The following is a 17114-nucleotide window of genomic DNA, read 5'->3' on the forward strand; positions in this document are numbered from 1 at the left end:
TATTTTGATCCCTTTTCCTAGATCAAATACAATATAAAAAAATTAAGTTTTAAAGGAAATTTTTTGTTGATTCATTTTGCCCCATATGCTACAGGCAAACATAAATTGAACTAGCATTTTCAGTACATTCTAATCAGCTATCTGATAACAATGAATTTTTAAAAATTTCTTAAAATGAATTTTCATGGCAACAAAAAATGAAAAATGTCCCCAAAAAATATCTAAAATATTTTTGATCTTTTATGCCCCCATTGTGATTGAATGAAAGATTTCATTCATAATGCCGATAATAAAGAGTATAAAAAATAATTGCTAAAGAGCTTTCTTTTAAATAAAATAATTTAAACAATTAAAATAAAAAATAATACATTTTTAATTTATTTTTATTTAATTTCTTTCTTGATCAAGTCTACCCTATTCTTCCCTATCTTTTTGATTTTTTTCTGTATAAATTGCATTAGTGTAAGATGCTAAAGAGAGCATGTCTTGATGTTGAGTTGAGAAGTCACTGGCCATAACCTCACATTTCAAAATTTGCGTTGAGAAAGTTCATGAGGAGAGAAAAATCTCAAGATCTTGGCAGATTTTCAATTAAATTGTGTAATTAAGGTAGCAAGGGTTTAGTCAAGGCCATGAAGTGTCACTACGAAGTGCTGAATCTCGAGAGGACGGCCGATGAGGCAGAGATAAAGGCAGCATACCGAAAGCAAGCACTACGTTGGCATCCGGATAAGAATTTGGACAATCCGGATGGGGCTAAGACACAGTTTCAGCTGGTTCAGCAGGCCTACGAGGTGCTCTCGGATCCCCACGAACGAGCCTGGTACGATAACCATCGCGAACAAATTCTCCGGGGGCGACAGACGGACTACGAAGATAACTCCTTGGATGTCTTCCAGTACTTCACAGTTTCATGCTTCCGAGGGTATGGAGATGATCCGGGTGGCTTCTATGCCGTCTACGGGGAGATTTTCGAGAAACTAGCATCGGAAGAAATTGAATTTCTCGACACGGAGGAGGAGTTTGAGATGATTCCGAAATTTGGGACATCCACATCGGACTACGAGGAGGTTGTGCATCCCTTCTATGCCTACTGGCAGAGCTTTTGCACAAAGAAGAGTAAAAATCCAGATGAAACTTGAGTTTTGTACTCGGCACTGACACATTTTTTTTCACTCCCCGTTCACAGGTTACGCCTGGTTATCGCCCCACGACATCAACGAAATTCGGGACAGACGAATTCTCAAGGCGATCGAGAAGGAGAATAAAAAAGTACAGCAAAAAGCGCGCCGAGAGCGAAATGAAGAGATAAGGAACCTCGTTGGATTCGTGAGAAAGCGCGACAAGCGTGTACAGGCCTATAGAAAAGTTCTGGAGGAGCGACTCCAGCAGAATCGCGCCAAGCAGGCTGAGAGTCAGTTGGAGCAGCTACGACGACGCAACGAGGAGATTGCCACGGCACACAAAAACGCTCCCAAGAATTTCCTCAATTCCGACTACGAGGAGCAGCTGAAGATGCTCGAGAAGGCCTACCTGGATCCGGAGGAGCTTGACGAGGAGAGCGGTGAGAGTGACGAAGAGGAGGAGAGTTTAGCTGCAGGAGTGGCAGAAGTGAAGATTGAAGCTGAAGAGATTGACGATAGTGCGAATTGGGATGAATTCTACTGCGTGGCATGCAATAAGACGTTCAAGAATCAGAGCTCCTACCGCAATCACGAATCATCCAAGAAGCACAAAGAGAATGTCCAGAGAATTAAGCAGGAAGTGCAGGAAGAGGAAGAAGAGGAAATAGTGGAACCAGTTAAAGTAAGAAAAATCCACGTTTATTCGGAATAATTTTTGTATTATTCCATTTTGGGAATAATGTTGAAAAAAATGTTCTTTTAATGCAACATTGAGTAATTTTTGAATTTTTCTTCTTAAATTTGCAGAATTGTGATTCAACCGTGAATGGATTTACTTCAGAATCCGACGAAGAGGAAATAATGGAGATCAAGACGAAGGCAAAGGCAAATAAACGAAAGAAAAATCAACGAATTCTCTCCCTCGGATCAGACAGTGAAGGTGATCTGGATACATTTGGGAAGCTGTCTGAACCCGAAGACGACTGGGAGGACAGCAAGAGAACTAAAGCAAAATCCAAACCTTCCCGTGCGAAACCAACAAAGGCAGAAGTTCGAGAAGTGAAGGCTGAGGTTAAAGTTCCCCAAGAAGCTGCCCCGACAAATACTGACACAGATACGGATCACACGTGTGTCACGTGCAATGAAAAATTCTCCTCAAAAAATAAATTGTTCACTCATCTCAAGAAAACCAACCATGGCGTGTACATCCCCAAATCCGGGAAACCAACAACTTCTTCCGGTCCCAAAAGAGCCGAGAAGGTGAGTAAGAGAAAAGCTTAAATTGTTAGTTTAATATTTTTTTTCCTTTTCATTTTATTAAAGATTAATTACATAAAAAATATGCTCAAAAATTAATGTTGTATAAAAAAATACATTCAAAAATTACCCTTAAAAATACATTTTACTTTTTTGAGTATTTTGTGTGAGTGTAAAAGTCGTTACAAAAGCTCGAGAATACATTGACGGTGTGTTAAAAAAAAATACAATATAAATCGTCTCACTCACAGTGAGCTTAAGTCGCGAGTCTTTGGGGTGAGAAGTACAAAAATAGAGATTCCTTAGAGATAGGGGGTATAGGTCAGATCTGCCGCTCATAGAGCAATTTCTGGACTTTTAAATTTCTTCTTCTTCTTTGAATCCTTGAATTTGGGAATGAGAGAGCGACGAATTTGCCTTCCCCCTTAAGGTTGAGATTAAGAAATAGAGGCTATACATAAAGTCCATTAAGGTATCTTCAGAGGAAGAAGACAAGTCTCTCGCCAGCTTCAATGCGTCTCTTGACGGAGGCACTCATATTGGCTGATTCAGCTTTGAGGCTGATCAAGGCACACACGAAGGCTAAACTCATTCCGGCCACAGCACAGTAAAGTGCCCAGCCGATGGCACAATCTCCCGGGTAGAAAGCTTCCGAGTCCCCGCAGAGTCTGAGGACTCGTTTAGCACCCCAACCGAGGGGATGAAGGAAGAGGGCGATCATGATAGAGATGCCGGCAAAAGCCTGTGCAGATCCAGTCATTGTATGAATACTCTTGCCAAGGAGTGATTGTCGACAGCATGTGATGAGTGTGAGGAAGACTGTGGCAGAGAGGATGAAGAGGCCCAGTGAGATGAAGAACATGCAGACCTTGAATTCCGTTGGATAAACCGATGAATCCGTGAAGAAGCCATCAAAGTCAAATGGGCCACAGTGGTAGTGTCCATCCAGCATCATTGTGCACCTTTAGCAAAAAAAATTATAATTAATTAATTATCCTTCTGTTAGGAGATCATAGGGGAATTGGGGCATTTTAGGGAGAGTTTAGAAAAATAAAAATTACTTCAAAACGTCGAAAAGAAACATCAAAATACGTTAGAAAAGAACGAAAGACGAAACGTTTAATATCAAAAGAAGGAAACTTTAAAGATTAGGAAAAAATCATTAAAATACGTTAAGAAATGAAACGTTAGGTGTCAGATAATAAATGTCAAAAGATTCCAGAAAAGGGAACGTCAAATGTTAGAAAAATGAACGTTAAACGTTAAAATGAAAACTTAGAATAATACAAAAGAAAGTTCTTAATACGTTTGAAAAGGAAACGACAAATGCGATAAACGTTAAAAAAAAAAGTGTCAAATGAATAAATTCAAACGTTAGGAAAAAAGATTTTCAAATGTTGAAAAGGGAACGTCAGATTTTAAAAATAAATGTTAGACGATAGGTAAAGAAATGTCAAACCCTAAGAAATAAAACATCAACCGTTAGAAACTAAATGTCAAATTTTAAAAAGAGATAAGAAACATCGATCGTAAAAAAGAAACATTTAGCGTTAGAATTGCACAATAAATTGTCAAAAGCTGCTAATTTGAAAGCTAAAATAGCTTAATAATCTCAATCTTTATTGACTTCGACTATAAGGTTCTAAGTTATTCTTTTAAGTCCATTTTTAACATCATTTTCTTTAAAAAAAAATTGTTTTTAAGGTCTTCTCTTTAAATTGATTTTGGCTATAAGTTCCAACACCAATTTTTCTTCGAGATAGGGAAAATGTTGTATAAAGAAGTTACTAGCTGATAAATTTCCCACAAACTGCTACAGATTTTGTTGTTGAAAAATTACCCCGTGTTCCCCTATTCGTATTCAATGCAAAAATCTTATGCTTTAACTAGACAGAGTAAAATATTAAAGGAAGCTCTTCTTGGAATTTATATTTAGTTCTAAGACCTAGGTCTGTCCTATTTATAAATCTGCGATGTATGGACAATGTGAGGGCTGCACAGCTCCTAACTAAATTCCATTATACCTTGTATAGATCCCAAGTGAGGGTCGTCGCTCCTGAGTTGTGAAATTGTTCTTTACTGTGAATACTTCCGGACCGATGAGCCATTTGGGTGACACAACAGCGGACACCGTGAGCATTGCTGCCACGAGAGTCATGAGGAACCAGAGAAGGCTGCGTCCGGTGATGACTACGTAGCACATCTTGGCCCGAGATTCGCCGGATCTGCCAGAGCAATAAGAGGCAAGATTAAAGGTTGTCCCGTGACATTTCTTCTGTCATTTGCTACGAGTATTATTCTCTTTGTGATAAGCTAATTTGTTGAAAATCTTCCTCAGTGAGTGGGATTAGTGAACAAAAAGACCAAAAGGAAATTTTCCACGAGGTAAATAGAATTTTACAAATAAAAGTTTCCCGGACAAATTCCAGATCAGGATGAAGGATGGGAATTTCTGTGGGATTTAGGAGTATTTGTGATTACTTACCACAGCTTGAAAGTCGCGCAGAAGATGGAAGAAAAACCTGAGTGGATTGTCTAATTAGATCCCCTCATTGTTCAGTGTTTCACAATAGACACACCCTAATTCAATTTTTTATTAACATTTTATTGCGCTGGGTGGCTTCTTTATTCTCGCTCTCTCTGTATTTTCTTAATCCGGAGAGGGAGCAGCAGCAAAAAAAAAAAGCTGGACATCTGTCAAATGTACTGTGGATGTGTGAGAGTGCACGAAAGTGTTCCGAATCCCACTGCAACCGGCAAAAACTTCCCCTTTCGGAAAGATTTAATCCACACTCGCACAGAGCGCAAGTCGCGATGCTCCCGAGAATACTTTTCTTGATTTTATGTTGTGTTTTAGCAGCAGCAGATCCACCGGAATAGCAATCACACGAGGAATGTCCAGTTCAGCACTGAGGCGATTCTTTGTCTACGGGACCCTCAAGAGGGGTGAGCCCAATCATAAATTGCTGACCAGCCCGGAAAATGGAGTTGGCAAATTCGTGGGTCGCGGCGAGACGACAATCAAATTTCCTCTGGTCATTGGCACTCGCTACAACATTCCATTTTTGCTGAATAAACGCAACACGGGGAACTTTGTGAGGGGGGAGATTTACGAGGTGGATGACACGATGGTTGGGAAACTCGATGAGCTGGAGGGATATCCTGATTTCTATGATCGAGAAATTCAGGATATAAAACTCCTGGATGAGGGAGAAGAGTGAGTTTCATATTTTTTGATTTTTTAACTGGAAATTTAATAAAAATATTAATAAGGCAGTTAAAAGGACATTATGCTCAATAATGTGGGAAATTTACATTAATTTGATCAATGTAAAATATTTTTTTTGAATTTATTTAGAGTCTGATTTTCGTTCGTTTGAGCAATGAATTTAAAAAAAAAATAGCTGAAAAAATGGTAAAGCCACACCTCCATTGTAATTTATTTCTCCTTTGAAATATATGAAGAAGCATAAGCTTCATTGCTTCGAACGATATTTTCAAGATAAATTGGCAGACTCAAAGTGAATAGTCTCCTTTCAAAATATTAATTGCCTAAAACAATTAACAAAAACTTAATTAAATTTAATTTAATAAAAAATTTTCCTGAAAATTAATAATTTTTAAATATTTATTCTGCAGAAAAATTCTCTCTTGTTGGGTGTATCTTCTGCGAACATTCCCGGATCATCTGCTGAACTTTGAAATGCTCACGGAGTACCGTGACACGCCCGAGAGGAAATACTGTGAAGTGTACAAAAGAAATCCCAACATCTCATCCCGAGATGACATTGCCTACACCACAAAATAATTACGGATTTCACTTTCAGCTACAATGAGAGTACTCCGGATGATCTTCGCGATCATGTTCAGGCTGATCTGCAAAAGTGAGTTATGCGTGCGCTTTTCCGTCATCTGGTTTATCTAATTTCTGGAGATTTTTTTTGTGTAAAAAAATTCTTGTAACTAAATTGGCGTGATATGTATGTAAATATATTCTTTTGCGTTGCCAAAATGTTTTGTTTTTCTCGCTTTTTTCTCATGAGGTGTAGAGGGGACAGTCTGTATGAAAATATGTGTATTAATTTGAGCAAGAAAAAATAATTGAAACAAACCTTATCAGGGGAGTTTATTGAGGTGGTAGCAAAAAAAATTAGCTATCTGGGTTGACTTGCTATCGCGATAATTAAATATTGAGCCAAGGAGGTGATTTTTTTTACCAGAGGCCTCATCACAGCTCCCCAGTGATGCTCCCATTGAACCCAATTTGACTCTAATAATCTCCCCAACATCACGCGAATGAAATGATCTTGAGTTGGGCTTGTTTTTCTTTCTAAACAACATTTTGAAGGAGGAAAAATGTAAACGGCTGGAATTGATAGAGCGCCAATATATATAATTTTTTTGTACATATGCTGGTATATGGCTAAAAATAAAATGTTGGAACCAATACAGCTGCACGATTGTTTGTGTTGGGTGTTGTGTTGGCCAGAAAGTTGCTTCCAAACCCCGGCTTTCAGTTCACATCCAACATATTGCAGAGGTGGTGGCATCAACGGAGAATTTTGTGAGCCAAGGTCGACTGAAATACAAACAAGCGACCAACAAAAAAAAATTTAAACTCACGGAAAATAACAAAGAATCAACTCTGCAGTTTCCCCATTTTGGTCCGAAAAAGTGCTACGTGTGGAAACGAAGAAAATCCCTTCTGTTGAAAATCAATTGAAGATCACTTGAAGATCATTCACCGCGAGATCAGTTCGTGATTGTAATTAGCAAAAGTGATGAACTAAGAGAGAGGTGCAGCCGTTTTTTTTTTTGTGTGAATTTTCTTATCTGCACGGGAGTTGGTTTGCGAAGCAAAAGACAACACAGAGGAGGCCATCATGTGTAACTACAAGGTAGGCAACATCGTTAGTCTGTTTTTTTTTTGCAGCAAGCGAAGATCTCTTCGCAAGTTTTGGGCGCATCTCAAGTGGTCGTCGCACATTAGGCGGCTACGTGATGCACCTATAACCACCCAAAATTGCCCCCCACAAGTCCCCAGAGATAATTCTTATCGCAAATAGCATGAGAAAATCCATCGAGAGTGTTACGAGGGTTTCTTATCTCAAAAGACATTGCCGCTTTTGCATGTATTCGTCTTCAGCTCACACACAGCACATCTACAAATTGAATCAGATGTGGAATTTTTTTTCTTATCCATGAATATGTAAATTTGACTAGCAAAAATGAGCAAGTTTTAGTCACAATATTGAAGAATTCACTTTCTCATCCATTTAGGTTGCCAGATCAGCACTACACAAGCTCTTCGTGTACGGGACACTCAAGAGAGGAGAACCTAATCACTACTGGTTGAAAAAGGCAAGCAATGGATATGCCAAGTACATCTGCAAAGCAGCCACAACGAAGAAGATGCCTCTGGTTATTGCCACACGCTACAACATCCCATTCCTGCTTGATAAGCCCGGACATGGGAATTACGTTGCGGGGGAGATCTACGAAGTTGATGACAGGATGTTGGATAAAATTGAAAACCTCGAGGGTAGAGATCTCCTCAGCAGGGATATTCAGGATATGAATATGGGGCTCCAGGAAGGGTAAGTTGTACGTCTTATAAATCTAGTGATTATTTATAGAAAGAAGCTTGGGCTGAAAGGATTGAAATGTACTTGACTTAACCCTTTAAGGACTGTAAGGAATACAAGAGGAAAAAATGTATTTAAAAACATTTTTTTTTAGATTTATTTAGAACCTCGAAATTTTTGGGTTTTACCTCCTCACTAATCCTGTAATTTTTTAAAGTCCGTAAAACGTCCCTTTAGTCCTTAAAGGAGTTAATTTATTTCTGTATAGAATAAATCCTTCTACTAGGAAAAATCAGGACATGCGTACGCTTGTAGAGGATCAAAAAAATAGGAAATAAATTGGAAAAACTTTATAAAACAAAGTTCAAAAATGAAAACAATGACTTCAACAATCGAAAAAAAAAATATAATTTATTAAAAAATCTCATAAACTGTAAAAGAAAAAAAAATGAGCATAAAAAATTACAAAAGATCTTTTGATATATTTATAGTCAGATAAGACAAACAGAAACATAAAAAGTTATCACCCTATTCACCCCGGTAATTTAACTTATTCGTTGTATAAAAAAAAAGAAAATTAAATAAATTGAATTAATAATTAAAAATTTAAGAGATTATTCTTTTCATAAAAAATCGAATTCATTGTAAGAATTATATCTTTGTGATTTTCAAAAAACAATTTAAGATTTTGATGCCAGCAAAGAAGCTTCTAAATTTCTTTTAAGAGCAACGATAAGCTTAATATAATTTTTTTCGTAAAATTTTACGCTGAATTGTTTAAGCTTTGAATTAAATATTAAAAATTAAATAAAATATTTCTTTTTGTGATTTATAAAAGCATTGCCATTACAGATGATGATTCCTCTAAATTATATTAAAAAAAATCGTTTCACTAATATTTTAATAAATTCAAGCATAAAGAGATGATTCGCTTCGGTGATTAAAATGAAATATAACTACACATGACTGATTAAATAAAAATGTCGTGGATGATGATTGTGAAGATTGTAGTTTTTTTTTAATTTTATAATTTCTTATTGTTGAACTAATTTTAAGAAAATAAAAAAATAGGGAGAAAAGTTTATTTTAAGCCAATTTCGTAATAATTCGTTTTTCTTAAGTAAATTTACTTCCAGAGAATAACAGAGAATAAGAACGACCAATAAACCCTTAATAATCCTTAAATGAAGATTTTCTGCAAACTAAAAAACATCCCAAATACCAAATTAAGGAAAAAATCTTATAACAAAGAGATTTAAAATGATTTTTATGTTAATTTTGTAATCTCTTTTATCTCAATTTTTTTCTTTAAAATTTTCTATTCAAATTAGTTGTTTTTTTCAGTCATTTCCGATATCATTGCGTATTAAAAGAAATATGTATATAAAATTAATCAAAAGCCTCTTTAATTCTCTTATTTCACATTTCCTTTTACTTTCTTTGCTTCCATTCCAAATCAACTTGTGTTGTATTTATTAAGTAATATAAATTGCATTCCAAAGAGAAGTCGCACAAGTTTCCAAGCTGAATTATCATAATCCTCCCTCTCACCTGAAATTCCGTACTCATCTTTCAAATATAGACATTTTCTTTTTTTTTTTTGTTTAGTTGAATATTAAATCTCTCGCTGCGTGAAAGTCCGGATAAACTAATGCAGTGATAAATCTTTTCTTCATTGCAGAATCGTTCCATGCTATGTGTTTCTGCTGAAAAACTATCCAGAGTACCTCGATCAACTGCCATACCTCTCGGAATACCTCAACACTGCACGGCATCCCTATGAAGCTAGATCAGAGCGTGATGAGAAGATTGTGGCCAAGAATGACTTACTGTACAATTTATTCATCTGAAGGAACATCCTTTTTGTGATTTTGCGAAGGAAAAGTTTTCCAAGAGATCGCCGAGACTAGTCTCATTCCTCTCTGTTGAGTATTTTAATGCTGGTTTCTTGTGCGAGTCATTGATTAAATTTTTTCTATAACAAATCTTTTATTTATAACATTGATCACTTTGTGGGTGCAACAAGTTAACATTTTGGTTTAGTTTTTTTGGCGGGAGGGAGTGTGTTTGTGAATTTATTTGTCCCATCCATGGGAGGAGGCAAGACCGTGAGATCCCTGCCAACCATCAGATCCAGAGGCGTAGCTGGAGAGACCCTCACCGTGGGAAGTTTCAAGATGGTGCTCCTCTACATGGACTTCCTCGTGTTTTGGTTCGTGATGAACATGAACTGGCACATGAACGGGTACGTGGACAGTCTTGTAGACTGGGACGTGCTTGACTACGGGTACAGCAACCTTCTCGACGTGGTGATGGTGATGATCGTGAGTCTGATATGGCACGTGGATCTTGAAGTGAATGCTAAAAGCACAAAAAGTCGTTAGAGGATTGCAATTTGAATATCATGGACTGTTTAGACACTCACTGTTCCTTTCCAAATCCTCCAGCACTCACAAGAGCAACCATGGAGATCACGAAAATAATCTGAAATGATCACAAATTAATATTTAGTTCTTTTTTCGGTAGATGACCACTTGAATTTTAACGAAGATCGCTAGAGATCATTGAGAGATCAATGAAGATCACTAAGAAATAGATGAGGATCACTTGAAGAAATATCGCGACACTTACGGTAATCTTGCTGACGGCCATTTTAATGTTAAAAAAATTTGATTTTCTTTTGCAGAAGGATCACAAAGAGTTGACTTTGATGCTACGATTGAGCTTGCAAAAACTGATAGAGCTTCTTGGGCAGCCAGGTGCTTTTATATGGAGAAATGCGGTGAAATGACCCCACCAGTGCCGCCAAGAGCCACAACAGAAGTCCATCATTGTCTCTCCACTCACTCTCATTTTGGTAAAATGCATTAATTGGATTATTCCATAATTCCATATATCTTCTCCCATGTGCATGTTAGATAATAATACTTCGGCTTTTTTTTTTATGAAAAACACACCAAAATGTTACGATGAGAAATATAACATTTTGTGTTCAACAACGTCCGGAAGTGGACCAGTGTAAATCACCCGAGTGGTGATCCAAAAGAGAGTTCATTTGCAAAATTATATCAATTCCAACATATGCGCATAAGAAAGTGATCAACCCAGGCTATTTAAAATTTCCTCCGACAACATTATGCAACATATGTAACAATGTGGGCTAAATGACGTAATTTTTACATTGAATATGCTGGAACTGATAAGTGGGCTATAATTTTTTTTTCTGAAGATTATGCTTTTTCGGGGACATTTCTCTCAAAGAAATTACTTTCTCCAGAAGATCATTGCTTTTTAATGACTTAATTTTATATTTGTTACATTGAAGAAATAAAAATGTAAAGCAAAACATTTTATTATGTAGACGTAATTCTCTAGCACTTCATTTAATGATCAGTAGGGAAGAGTGTGGTTGTTTCAAGGGACTTAGGAATAGAAAAAAATAGATAAATAGAAAATATTATGTTCTTTTGAGAAAAATTCTATATTTTCAATTAAAAAATAATAATTTATAATAAATTTATTTATTGCGAAATTCCTTAAATGACCACAGACTCCCCTACAACAGATCATAAAAAAATGAACTGGGAATTACTTATATCTAGCTTTGACCTATAAATTGTTTTTTTATCAATTTAATTCTTTTTTTACAATATTAAAAAAAAAAACATTTCGGATCTTTAAGATTTTCTACAGAGCATAATTCATTAAACCACATCTAGCATAAATCTAATACAATTCCAAACTTATTTATGTGTTTAGGTTCATTTGATCTTCGTGCAAAGATTTTTTTCTTATGAATTTTGCAATAAGTTTTTGATTTTTTACAAACTTTCCTCCTGTAAGAAAACTTCCTGTCAAACCAAAAATTAGTCCTATAACAATTCCTATCACACCGTAATAATTGTAGTTAATTTTAAAGATCCAGAAAATATCATCTTCAGCAACAGAATTCGAAAATCTGTTTAATGTTATTTTTCCTATTTTTCCTAAGAATAAAAAACTGTCGGTATAAAAAGTCTCTAAAGAATTTCTTACTGAAGAAAACAAAATTCATGAAAGCTTTAAAATATCATCAACTTACAACGTCACCATTATAACGTCATAACAATATAACGTCGTAACTTTAAAATCCATCGTGTTGCTTTTTTGGAATTTAGGTATTAATTGTTTTTACCTGTCTGAAAGTTCCATTTAATTTTGTTATTTACATGTATAAAAAAAAACCTAATAAATTTGAATATTCACATCAAGTTTCCTTTATAAACTGTGTGCTTGAATAGTTCTACCATTCAGTTGCCCTTCTACTTTTGTTCAAGTACTACCTGGTTTCTAATAATATGGATCGTGGATTATTTTCTCAGATAGACTACATTTTATTTGTGATAGTGTTTATCGTGTCAGCTGGTATAGGACTGTACTATGCACTCAAGCAACGCAAAATCGCTACTTCGATAGATGATTACCTACTAGGCGGAAGAAATATGGGCCTACTTCCGGTTGCATGCTCACTTATTGCTACATCAATTACAACAACATCAACAGTGGGTTTCGTTGCTGAAACCTATGCCTATGGATCCTATACGTGGATCTATTCATTCAATACAGTTGTAATGGGAGTTTTCGTCTCATGGATATTCTTACCGATTTTCTCCGAACTCAAACTAACTTCCGTCTTTAAGTACTTTGAGCTGCGATTCAATCGAAGAGTGAGATTGCTGGCGAGTGGATTGTACCTCTTTAGCAGCCTAATCTACCTGCCTGTTATAATCTACGTTCCTGCACTAACCTTCCAGAGAGTTACTGGATTAGACACCTACGTAACAGTGGTAGCTTTAACAGTGATTTGTGCTATATATACTGCAATTGGTGGATTTAAGGCTGTAATTTGGACTGATGTAGTACAACTGATCTTTATGTTTGGCTCACTGTTTACCATAATTATCATTGGAATTTATTCAGCAAATGGGGTTGAAAATGTTATTGATGCAGCTAATCGAGGTGGAAGATTAGTCATTGCTAAGTAAGTTTCCTTAAACTGTTAAAATGTCTTCTTTTTAAATAATGTTCCTATTTATTTTCAGTTACAAAGAAATAAACTCAAGATCATCAATTTGGGGTCATGTATTCTCTACTTCACTGGTAGCGGTCTATCAGTTTGGCCTGAATCAAACAAATATTCAGAGATTCATGTCCTTTTCAAATCTCAAGACAATGAGAATATCAGTTTGGATTCTTGCTGCGGTGTTTAGCATCTTCATGATACTCTCTTCAATTTTGGGAATTATCGTTTATGCAAATTACGAGAGCTGTGACCCTTTTGGAGCAGGACTTATCAAAAGGATTGATCATATTCTTCCTCATTTTATTCAAGACAAGGCAAACCTTTTTCTCGGCTTCAGTGGAATCTTCATTGCTGGACTCTTCTCGTCAAGCTTATCAACGTCTTCGTCCTACTTGAATGCTATGAGCGGAATCATCTATGAAGACTTTATAAGCCAGAGATATCCTAGAATGAAAGAGAGCACAGCTGGTAAAGTTATGAAAGCAACTGTATTCATTCTTGCTGTCTTCCAAATAATCTTGGTTTTCTTCATTGAACAAATGGGTTCGATACTAAAAATTGTTACACAATGCATGTCTCTCAATGCATGTGCTCTACTCACCCTCTTTGCTCTTGGTGTATTTATTCCTCATGCTAACAGCAAGGTAAGTTTTATCATATGAATTATTTTTTTTAGATAATTAATTTACGATATTTTACTGTATTTTAGGGAGGTCAATTTGGAGCATTGGCTTCAATTGCCTGTATTCTTACTTTAATGCTTGGAAGCCTTAATGGCGTACACGAACCTACTCTTCCATTGCGGACAGATGGTTGTGACCTTAAGATTCCTTTACAACTGGACACCTTTAATAGAACTGTAAATAGACTTTCTGATGTTCTTGTTAAAGAAGCAGAAGAAAATGATATTTTCTGGATCTTCAAAATTAACTACAACTACTACGGATTGATAGGGATTTTTATAGGTTTATTAGTAGGTTCCACAGTTAGTTTCCTCACTGGAGGAAATGCTATTAAAGACCAAAAACTCATTGCTAAATTTCTGAGAGAGAAGCCTTTGCAAGAAGAAGAAATGATCCTAAAGAAACCAATAATTCAGGAACAGATTTAAATGTTTTCTATTTATTTATTTTCTATTCACAGAGACCGTTAAGTTTGACTGAAATATTTTAATTTAAAAGCTTTTTTTGTAATTTATTTAAACTAGTAATTTATTCAAAAAGGATCAGTCATAAATAAATAAATATAAAATGAACAAATTTTAACTATTTAGAACACATTATTGCTTGCTAAGGAGAATCAGATTCCCTCTTCTTGGAATGGAAATAAATTTTATGATCGCGATCCTCTGCAACATCCTTGCGTGCTAACATTTGATTTCCCCCATAGGCTTCGGGAATTTTGGTGTGCAGTCCTGGTTTTTCATTCACTGGTGCTAGTTTTGTATTTTTTGGCATGAAGATGTCACCAGATCGTCTGTCAGCATTCACTTGATTCACGATCCCGCTGTGTTCGCTCTGTTGATCAGTTCTTGGATGTCCTTTAGCGTGGAAGTTGTGTACAGGCATAAATTCCGCTGTGTGATCGTACACTTGACGATCGGTGTAGTTGTTCTCCCCATGACTTTCGTCTCTAGGAATCTCTCCAATGCCAGGATGATTAATGAATCCTGAATGCTCAGCACTCATCCTGCGCAGTTCGGTTGGATAATACACCTGCCAAGGATCAGATAGTGGGGATCCGCTGAAATGTTGATCGGACAGCTGATGTTTTGTTATATAGTGAGATTTAACTGGCTGGAATGTCTCTTGTGGCTCATCGTGTATTTTTACATAATACTGAACAGGGTTGTGTGTTTGCTGATTGTAGTCATAGAGATGCTGAAGTTCATTGCCACCGGTTTTCCAATCAATGAAATTGAGATAGTTGTCCCATTCGGAGTTCTTTCCACTCCAACCAGACTGATCTACATAGGAGTTTTGTAATTGATGAAGCTGAAGAGTATTCTCCCACTTATGAGGGTTCAGAATTGAATAATCCTGAATAATTGGTTGACTAGGAGTGTATTCAGTTTGCTGATGGATCTCTTCAACCTGGGGTTCGTGTACTTGTGGTTCTGCCACATGAGGCTCCTCCACATGGGGTTGAGATACGTAAACTGGAACTGGGACGACAACTTGCTTCACTACTGGAACTTTGACTGTCTTGTAGACTGGGACTTGCCTCACAATATGTACTGGAACATTTTTCACATAAGGCACAGGAACTGGAACTTTCTTCACGTGATGCTTGTGCACAACATGCCATTTCAACGGAACATGCACCTTTACCCTGCTGCTAAAATTTTCAAAAAAAAAAAACACAAAATAATAGATTTTCATGAAGAATATTTTTTAAAAGAAAATATTTACCTTCTACTTTGTGGATAGGCTGCGACGAAAAGAACCAAAGAAAGGAGAACAAAGAGTTTAACAATTGAATTAAGGGGAGTCATTTTGAATGTTTCTTTTTTGGCTGAACGGAAGTAAAGGATGTTTTCAGTGGGAATGCTGAAGATCAACTGATATTGTTACAGTTTCCGCGATGTTCTTTTATAATGCGGAAAGTAATAAAATAATCTCAATGGTAGGCATTTGGGAGAAATTGAAGAGACACATTGACCAATATATTAAGCCATTGGGATGCACTTCATTAATTTATTTTCACTCGTTGGATCATTAAATATATTGAAGAAGATGGAGTAATTGTTGGAAAGATTTTTAGTGTTTTTTTTTTTAATATTTAGGTTTCACAATACTCCATATTTGGAGAGTTGTTGCAAAGAAAATTTTAATATTTCAACGAATTCTTTCAATTAGAATACTTCGAGTAATTTTAAAAAATTTATGGGTTTGAAGAAATTGAGTAGGAAGCATATTTTATTTTTATTTTACTTTGTTCATAATAACATAAAAAGCATAAATTCGTCAATATTCTTTTAATTTCTCAATTTTTATTAAATTTTGGGTCTTCAAAATTTATTCTAAATATGTGGATATATTATTTTAATTTAAATAATTGAGAGTGACGTCAAAGATTTTTTAATCTATGATATAATACATATTTTATGCTATTAATATGATTATTAAAAAAAAGACTTGTGTTACATATTAGTTAGTATTTCACAAAAGTAGAAAGACCATTAGATAAAAAGATTTTCTTTTATGCTACCTATCTAGACTGTAAAAAAAATAATTAAAGAAAGCTTAGGAAAATCTAGAATACATTTTCATTTTATATGAGTTATATACCTTTGATTCTTCGTGAAAGAAATTAACAGTCTTCGACACTGCTTACAACAAATAATCAAAAGAATTAAATAATCTGTTTTAAATGGTTTTAAATCTATTTTTATTTTTAATTTCTAAACATATTAATAATATTTTATATTAATAAAAACGTTTAACTAAACTCATATTTCTTAATCTATATCTAATTATTTGTATAATATTGTCTTGCGGAACGATATTCCTTAATTTATAAGAAAAAGAAAATTTAGTATTTAATCCTTTAGCAAATGTTTTTAATAAATCATAAATCTTAATTTCCTGCCTCTTGAAAAATTCCCAAAATAGATTTAAAGTCAAAAATTAAAGAGCGCAGATCAATGGGATATGGACTTTATCTTAATAATTTATTTTATGAAAATATTAACTACAAGTAATTAAGCAATTTCTCTAGAAGATGCAAATGTTTATTTTAAAAAATTTACGATGGTGAATGCTTCAGGATTTTTTCCCATAAATGGTAATCAAGGGTCATTCTAAAATTTTTATAATAAAACGACTGCTAAATAAATTGTTTTTATCAATAAAAAGTAACTTAAAAAATTACTTAAATGCGCTTCGTAAACAGATCCATGGTTTTATAGTCTCATCAGTTATAGCGGTTGATCTTTGGTCATTCTTTGTGACGAATGTTGGTGACACATTTTCTTTTAAAACAGCAAAACTATTAAAAATTCTGTTAGAAGAAAAGGCATATAATTTGGTACCAAACTCTCAATCGAAATTTTATTTTATAACATTTACAGATATTTATAAAATG

The 17114-nt window shown here is 35.2% G+C and overlaps 9 protein-coding genes across 15 annotated transcripts in view; 7 read left to right on the plus strand and 2 right to left on the minus strand.

Moving 5' to 3' along the window:
* The window catches only part of LOC129794093 (GPI mannosyltransferase 3), a 1193052-nt gene that overhangs the window by 484165 nt on the left and 691773 nt on the right, over nt 1-17114 (plus strand). The window lies entirely within an intron of this gene.
* Nucleotides 1-17114, plus strand: part of LOC129794120 (cytoplasmic tRNA 2-thiolation protein 1) — a 1132104-nt gene that overhangs the window by 423217 nt on the left and 691773 nt on the right. The window lies entirely within an intron of this gene.
* LOC129794129 (plasma membrane ascorbate-dependent reductase CYBRD1) overlaps nt 1-17114 on the plus strand; it is a 1128201-nt gene that overhangs the window by 419314 nt on the left and 691773 nt on the right. The window lies entirely within an intron of this gene.
* LOC129794096 (dnaJ homolog subfamily C member 21) lies at nt 508-2522 on the plus strand. Its single transcript, XM_055834708.1, has 3 exons — nt 508-1119; nt 1190-1806; nt 1932-2522. The coding sequence occupies exons 1-3, from the start codon at nt 633-635 to the stop codon at nt 2403-2405; spliced, it is 1578 nt and encodes a 525-aa protein (XP_055690683.1). The 5' UTR covers nt 508-632; the 3' UTR covers nt 2406-2522.
* Nucleotides 2407-5272, minus strand: LOC129794158 (LHFPL tetraspan subfamily member 2 protein). The gene is made up of 3 exons (XM_055834800.1): nt 4867-5272; nt 4406-4606; nt 2407-3343 (listed from the first exon to the last, which is right to left on the minus strand). Exons 2-3 carry the CDS (start codon nt 4582-4584, stop codon nt 2860-2862), a joined length of 663 nt encoding a protein of 220 aa, XP_055690775.1. The 5' UTR covers nt 4585-4606; nt 4867-5272; the 3' UTR covers nt 2407-2859.
* On the plus strand, nt 4638-6393 carry LOC129794169 (putative gamma-glutamylcyclotransferase CG2811). Of its 4 annotated transcripts, none has more exons than XM_055834815.1 (4): nt 4638-4766; nt 5242-5598; nt 6021-6131; nt 6209-6393. In XM_055834815.1, exons 2-4 carry the CDS (start codon nt 5276-5278, stop codon nt 6267-6269), a joined length of 495 nt encoding a protein of 164 aa, XP_055690790.1. In that variant the 5' UTR covers nt 4638-4766; nt 5242-5275; the 3' UTR covers nt 6270-6393. The 4 variants fall into 4 exon arrangements, with proteins under 4 accessions (XP_055690790.1, XP_055690791.1, XP_055690789.1 ...); XM_055834814.1 differs by having other exon boundaries at nt 4641-4766; nt 5239-5598; XM_055834816.1 differs by having other exon boundaries at nt 4639-4766; nt 6021-6393.
* On the plus strand, nt 6862-9951 carry LOC129794168 (troponin C-akin-1 protein). Its single transcript, XM_055834813.1, has 3 exons — nt 6862-7279; nt 7662-7978; nt 9648-9951. Exons 1-3 carry the CDS (start codon nt 7265-7267, stop codon nt 9814-9816), a joined length of 501 nt encoding a protein of 166 aa, XP_055690788.1. The 5' UTR covers nt 6862-7264; the 3' UTR covers nt 9817-9951.
* Nucleotides 9936-10705, minus strand: LOC129794179 (uncharacterized). Its single transcript, XM_055834830.1, has 3 exons — nt 10598-10705; nt 10392-10450; nt 9936-10327 (listed from the first exon to the last, which is right to left on the minus strand). Exons 1-3 carry the CDS (start codon nt 10616-10618, stop codon nt 10042-10044), a joined length of 366 nt encoding a protein of 121 aa, XP_055690805.1. The 5' UTR covers nt 10619-10705; the 3' UTR covers nt 9936-10041.
* LOC129794104 (sodium-coupled monocarboxylate transporter 1-like) lies at nt 12559-14415 on the plus strand. Its single transcript, XM_055834725.1, has 3 exons — nt 12559-12986; nt 13048-13672; nt 13738-14415. The coding sequence occupies exons 1-3, from the start codon at nt 12577-12579 to the stop codon at nt 14137-14139; spliced, it is 1437 nt and encodes a 478-aa protein (XP_055690700.1). The 5' UTR covers nt 12559-12576; the 3' UTR covers nt 14140-14415.

This window comes from Lutzomyia longipalpis, chromosome 3 (genome assembly GCF_024334085.1).
Source record: "Lutzomyia longipalpis isolate SR_M1_2022 chromosome 3, ASM2433408v1".
NCBI classification, from domain to species: Eukaryota; Metazoa; Arthropoda; class Insecta; order Diptera; family Psychodidae; genus Lutzomyia; species Lutzomyia longipalpis.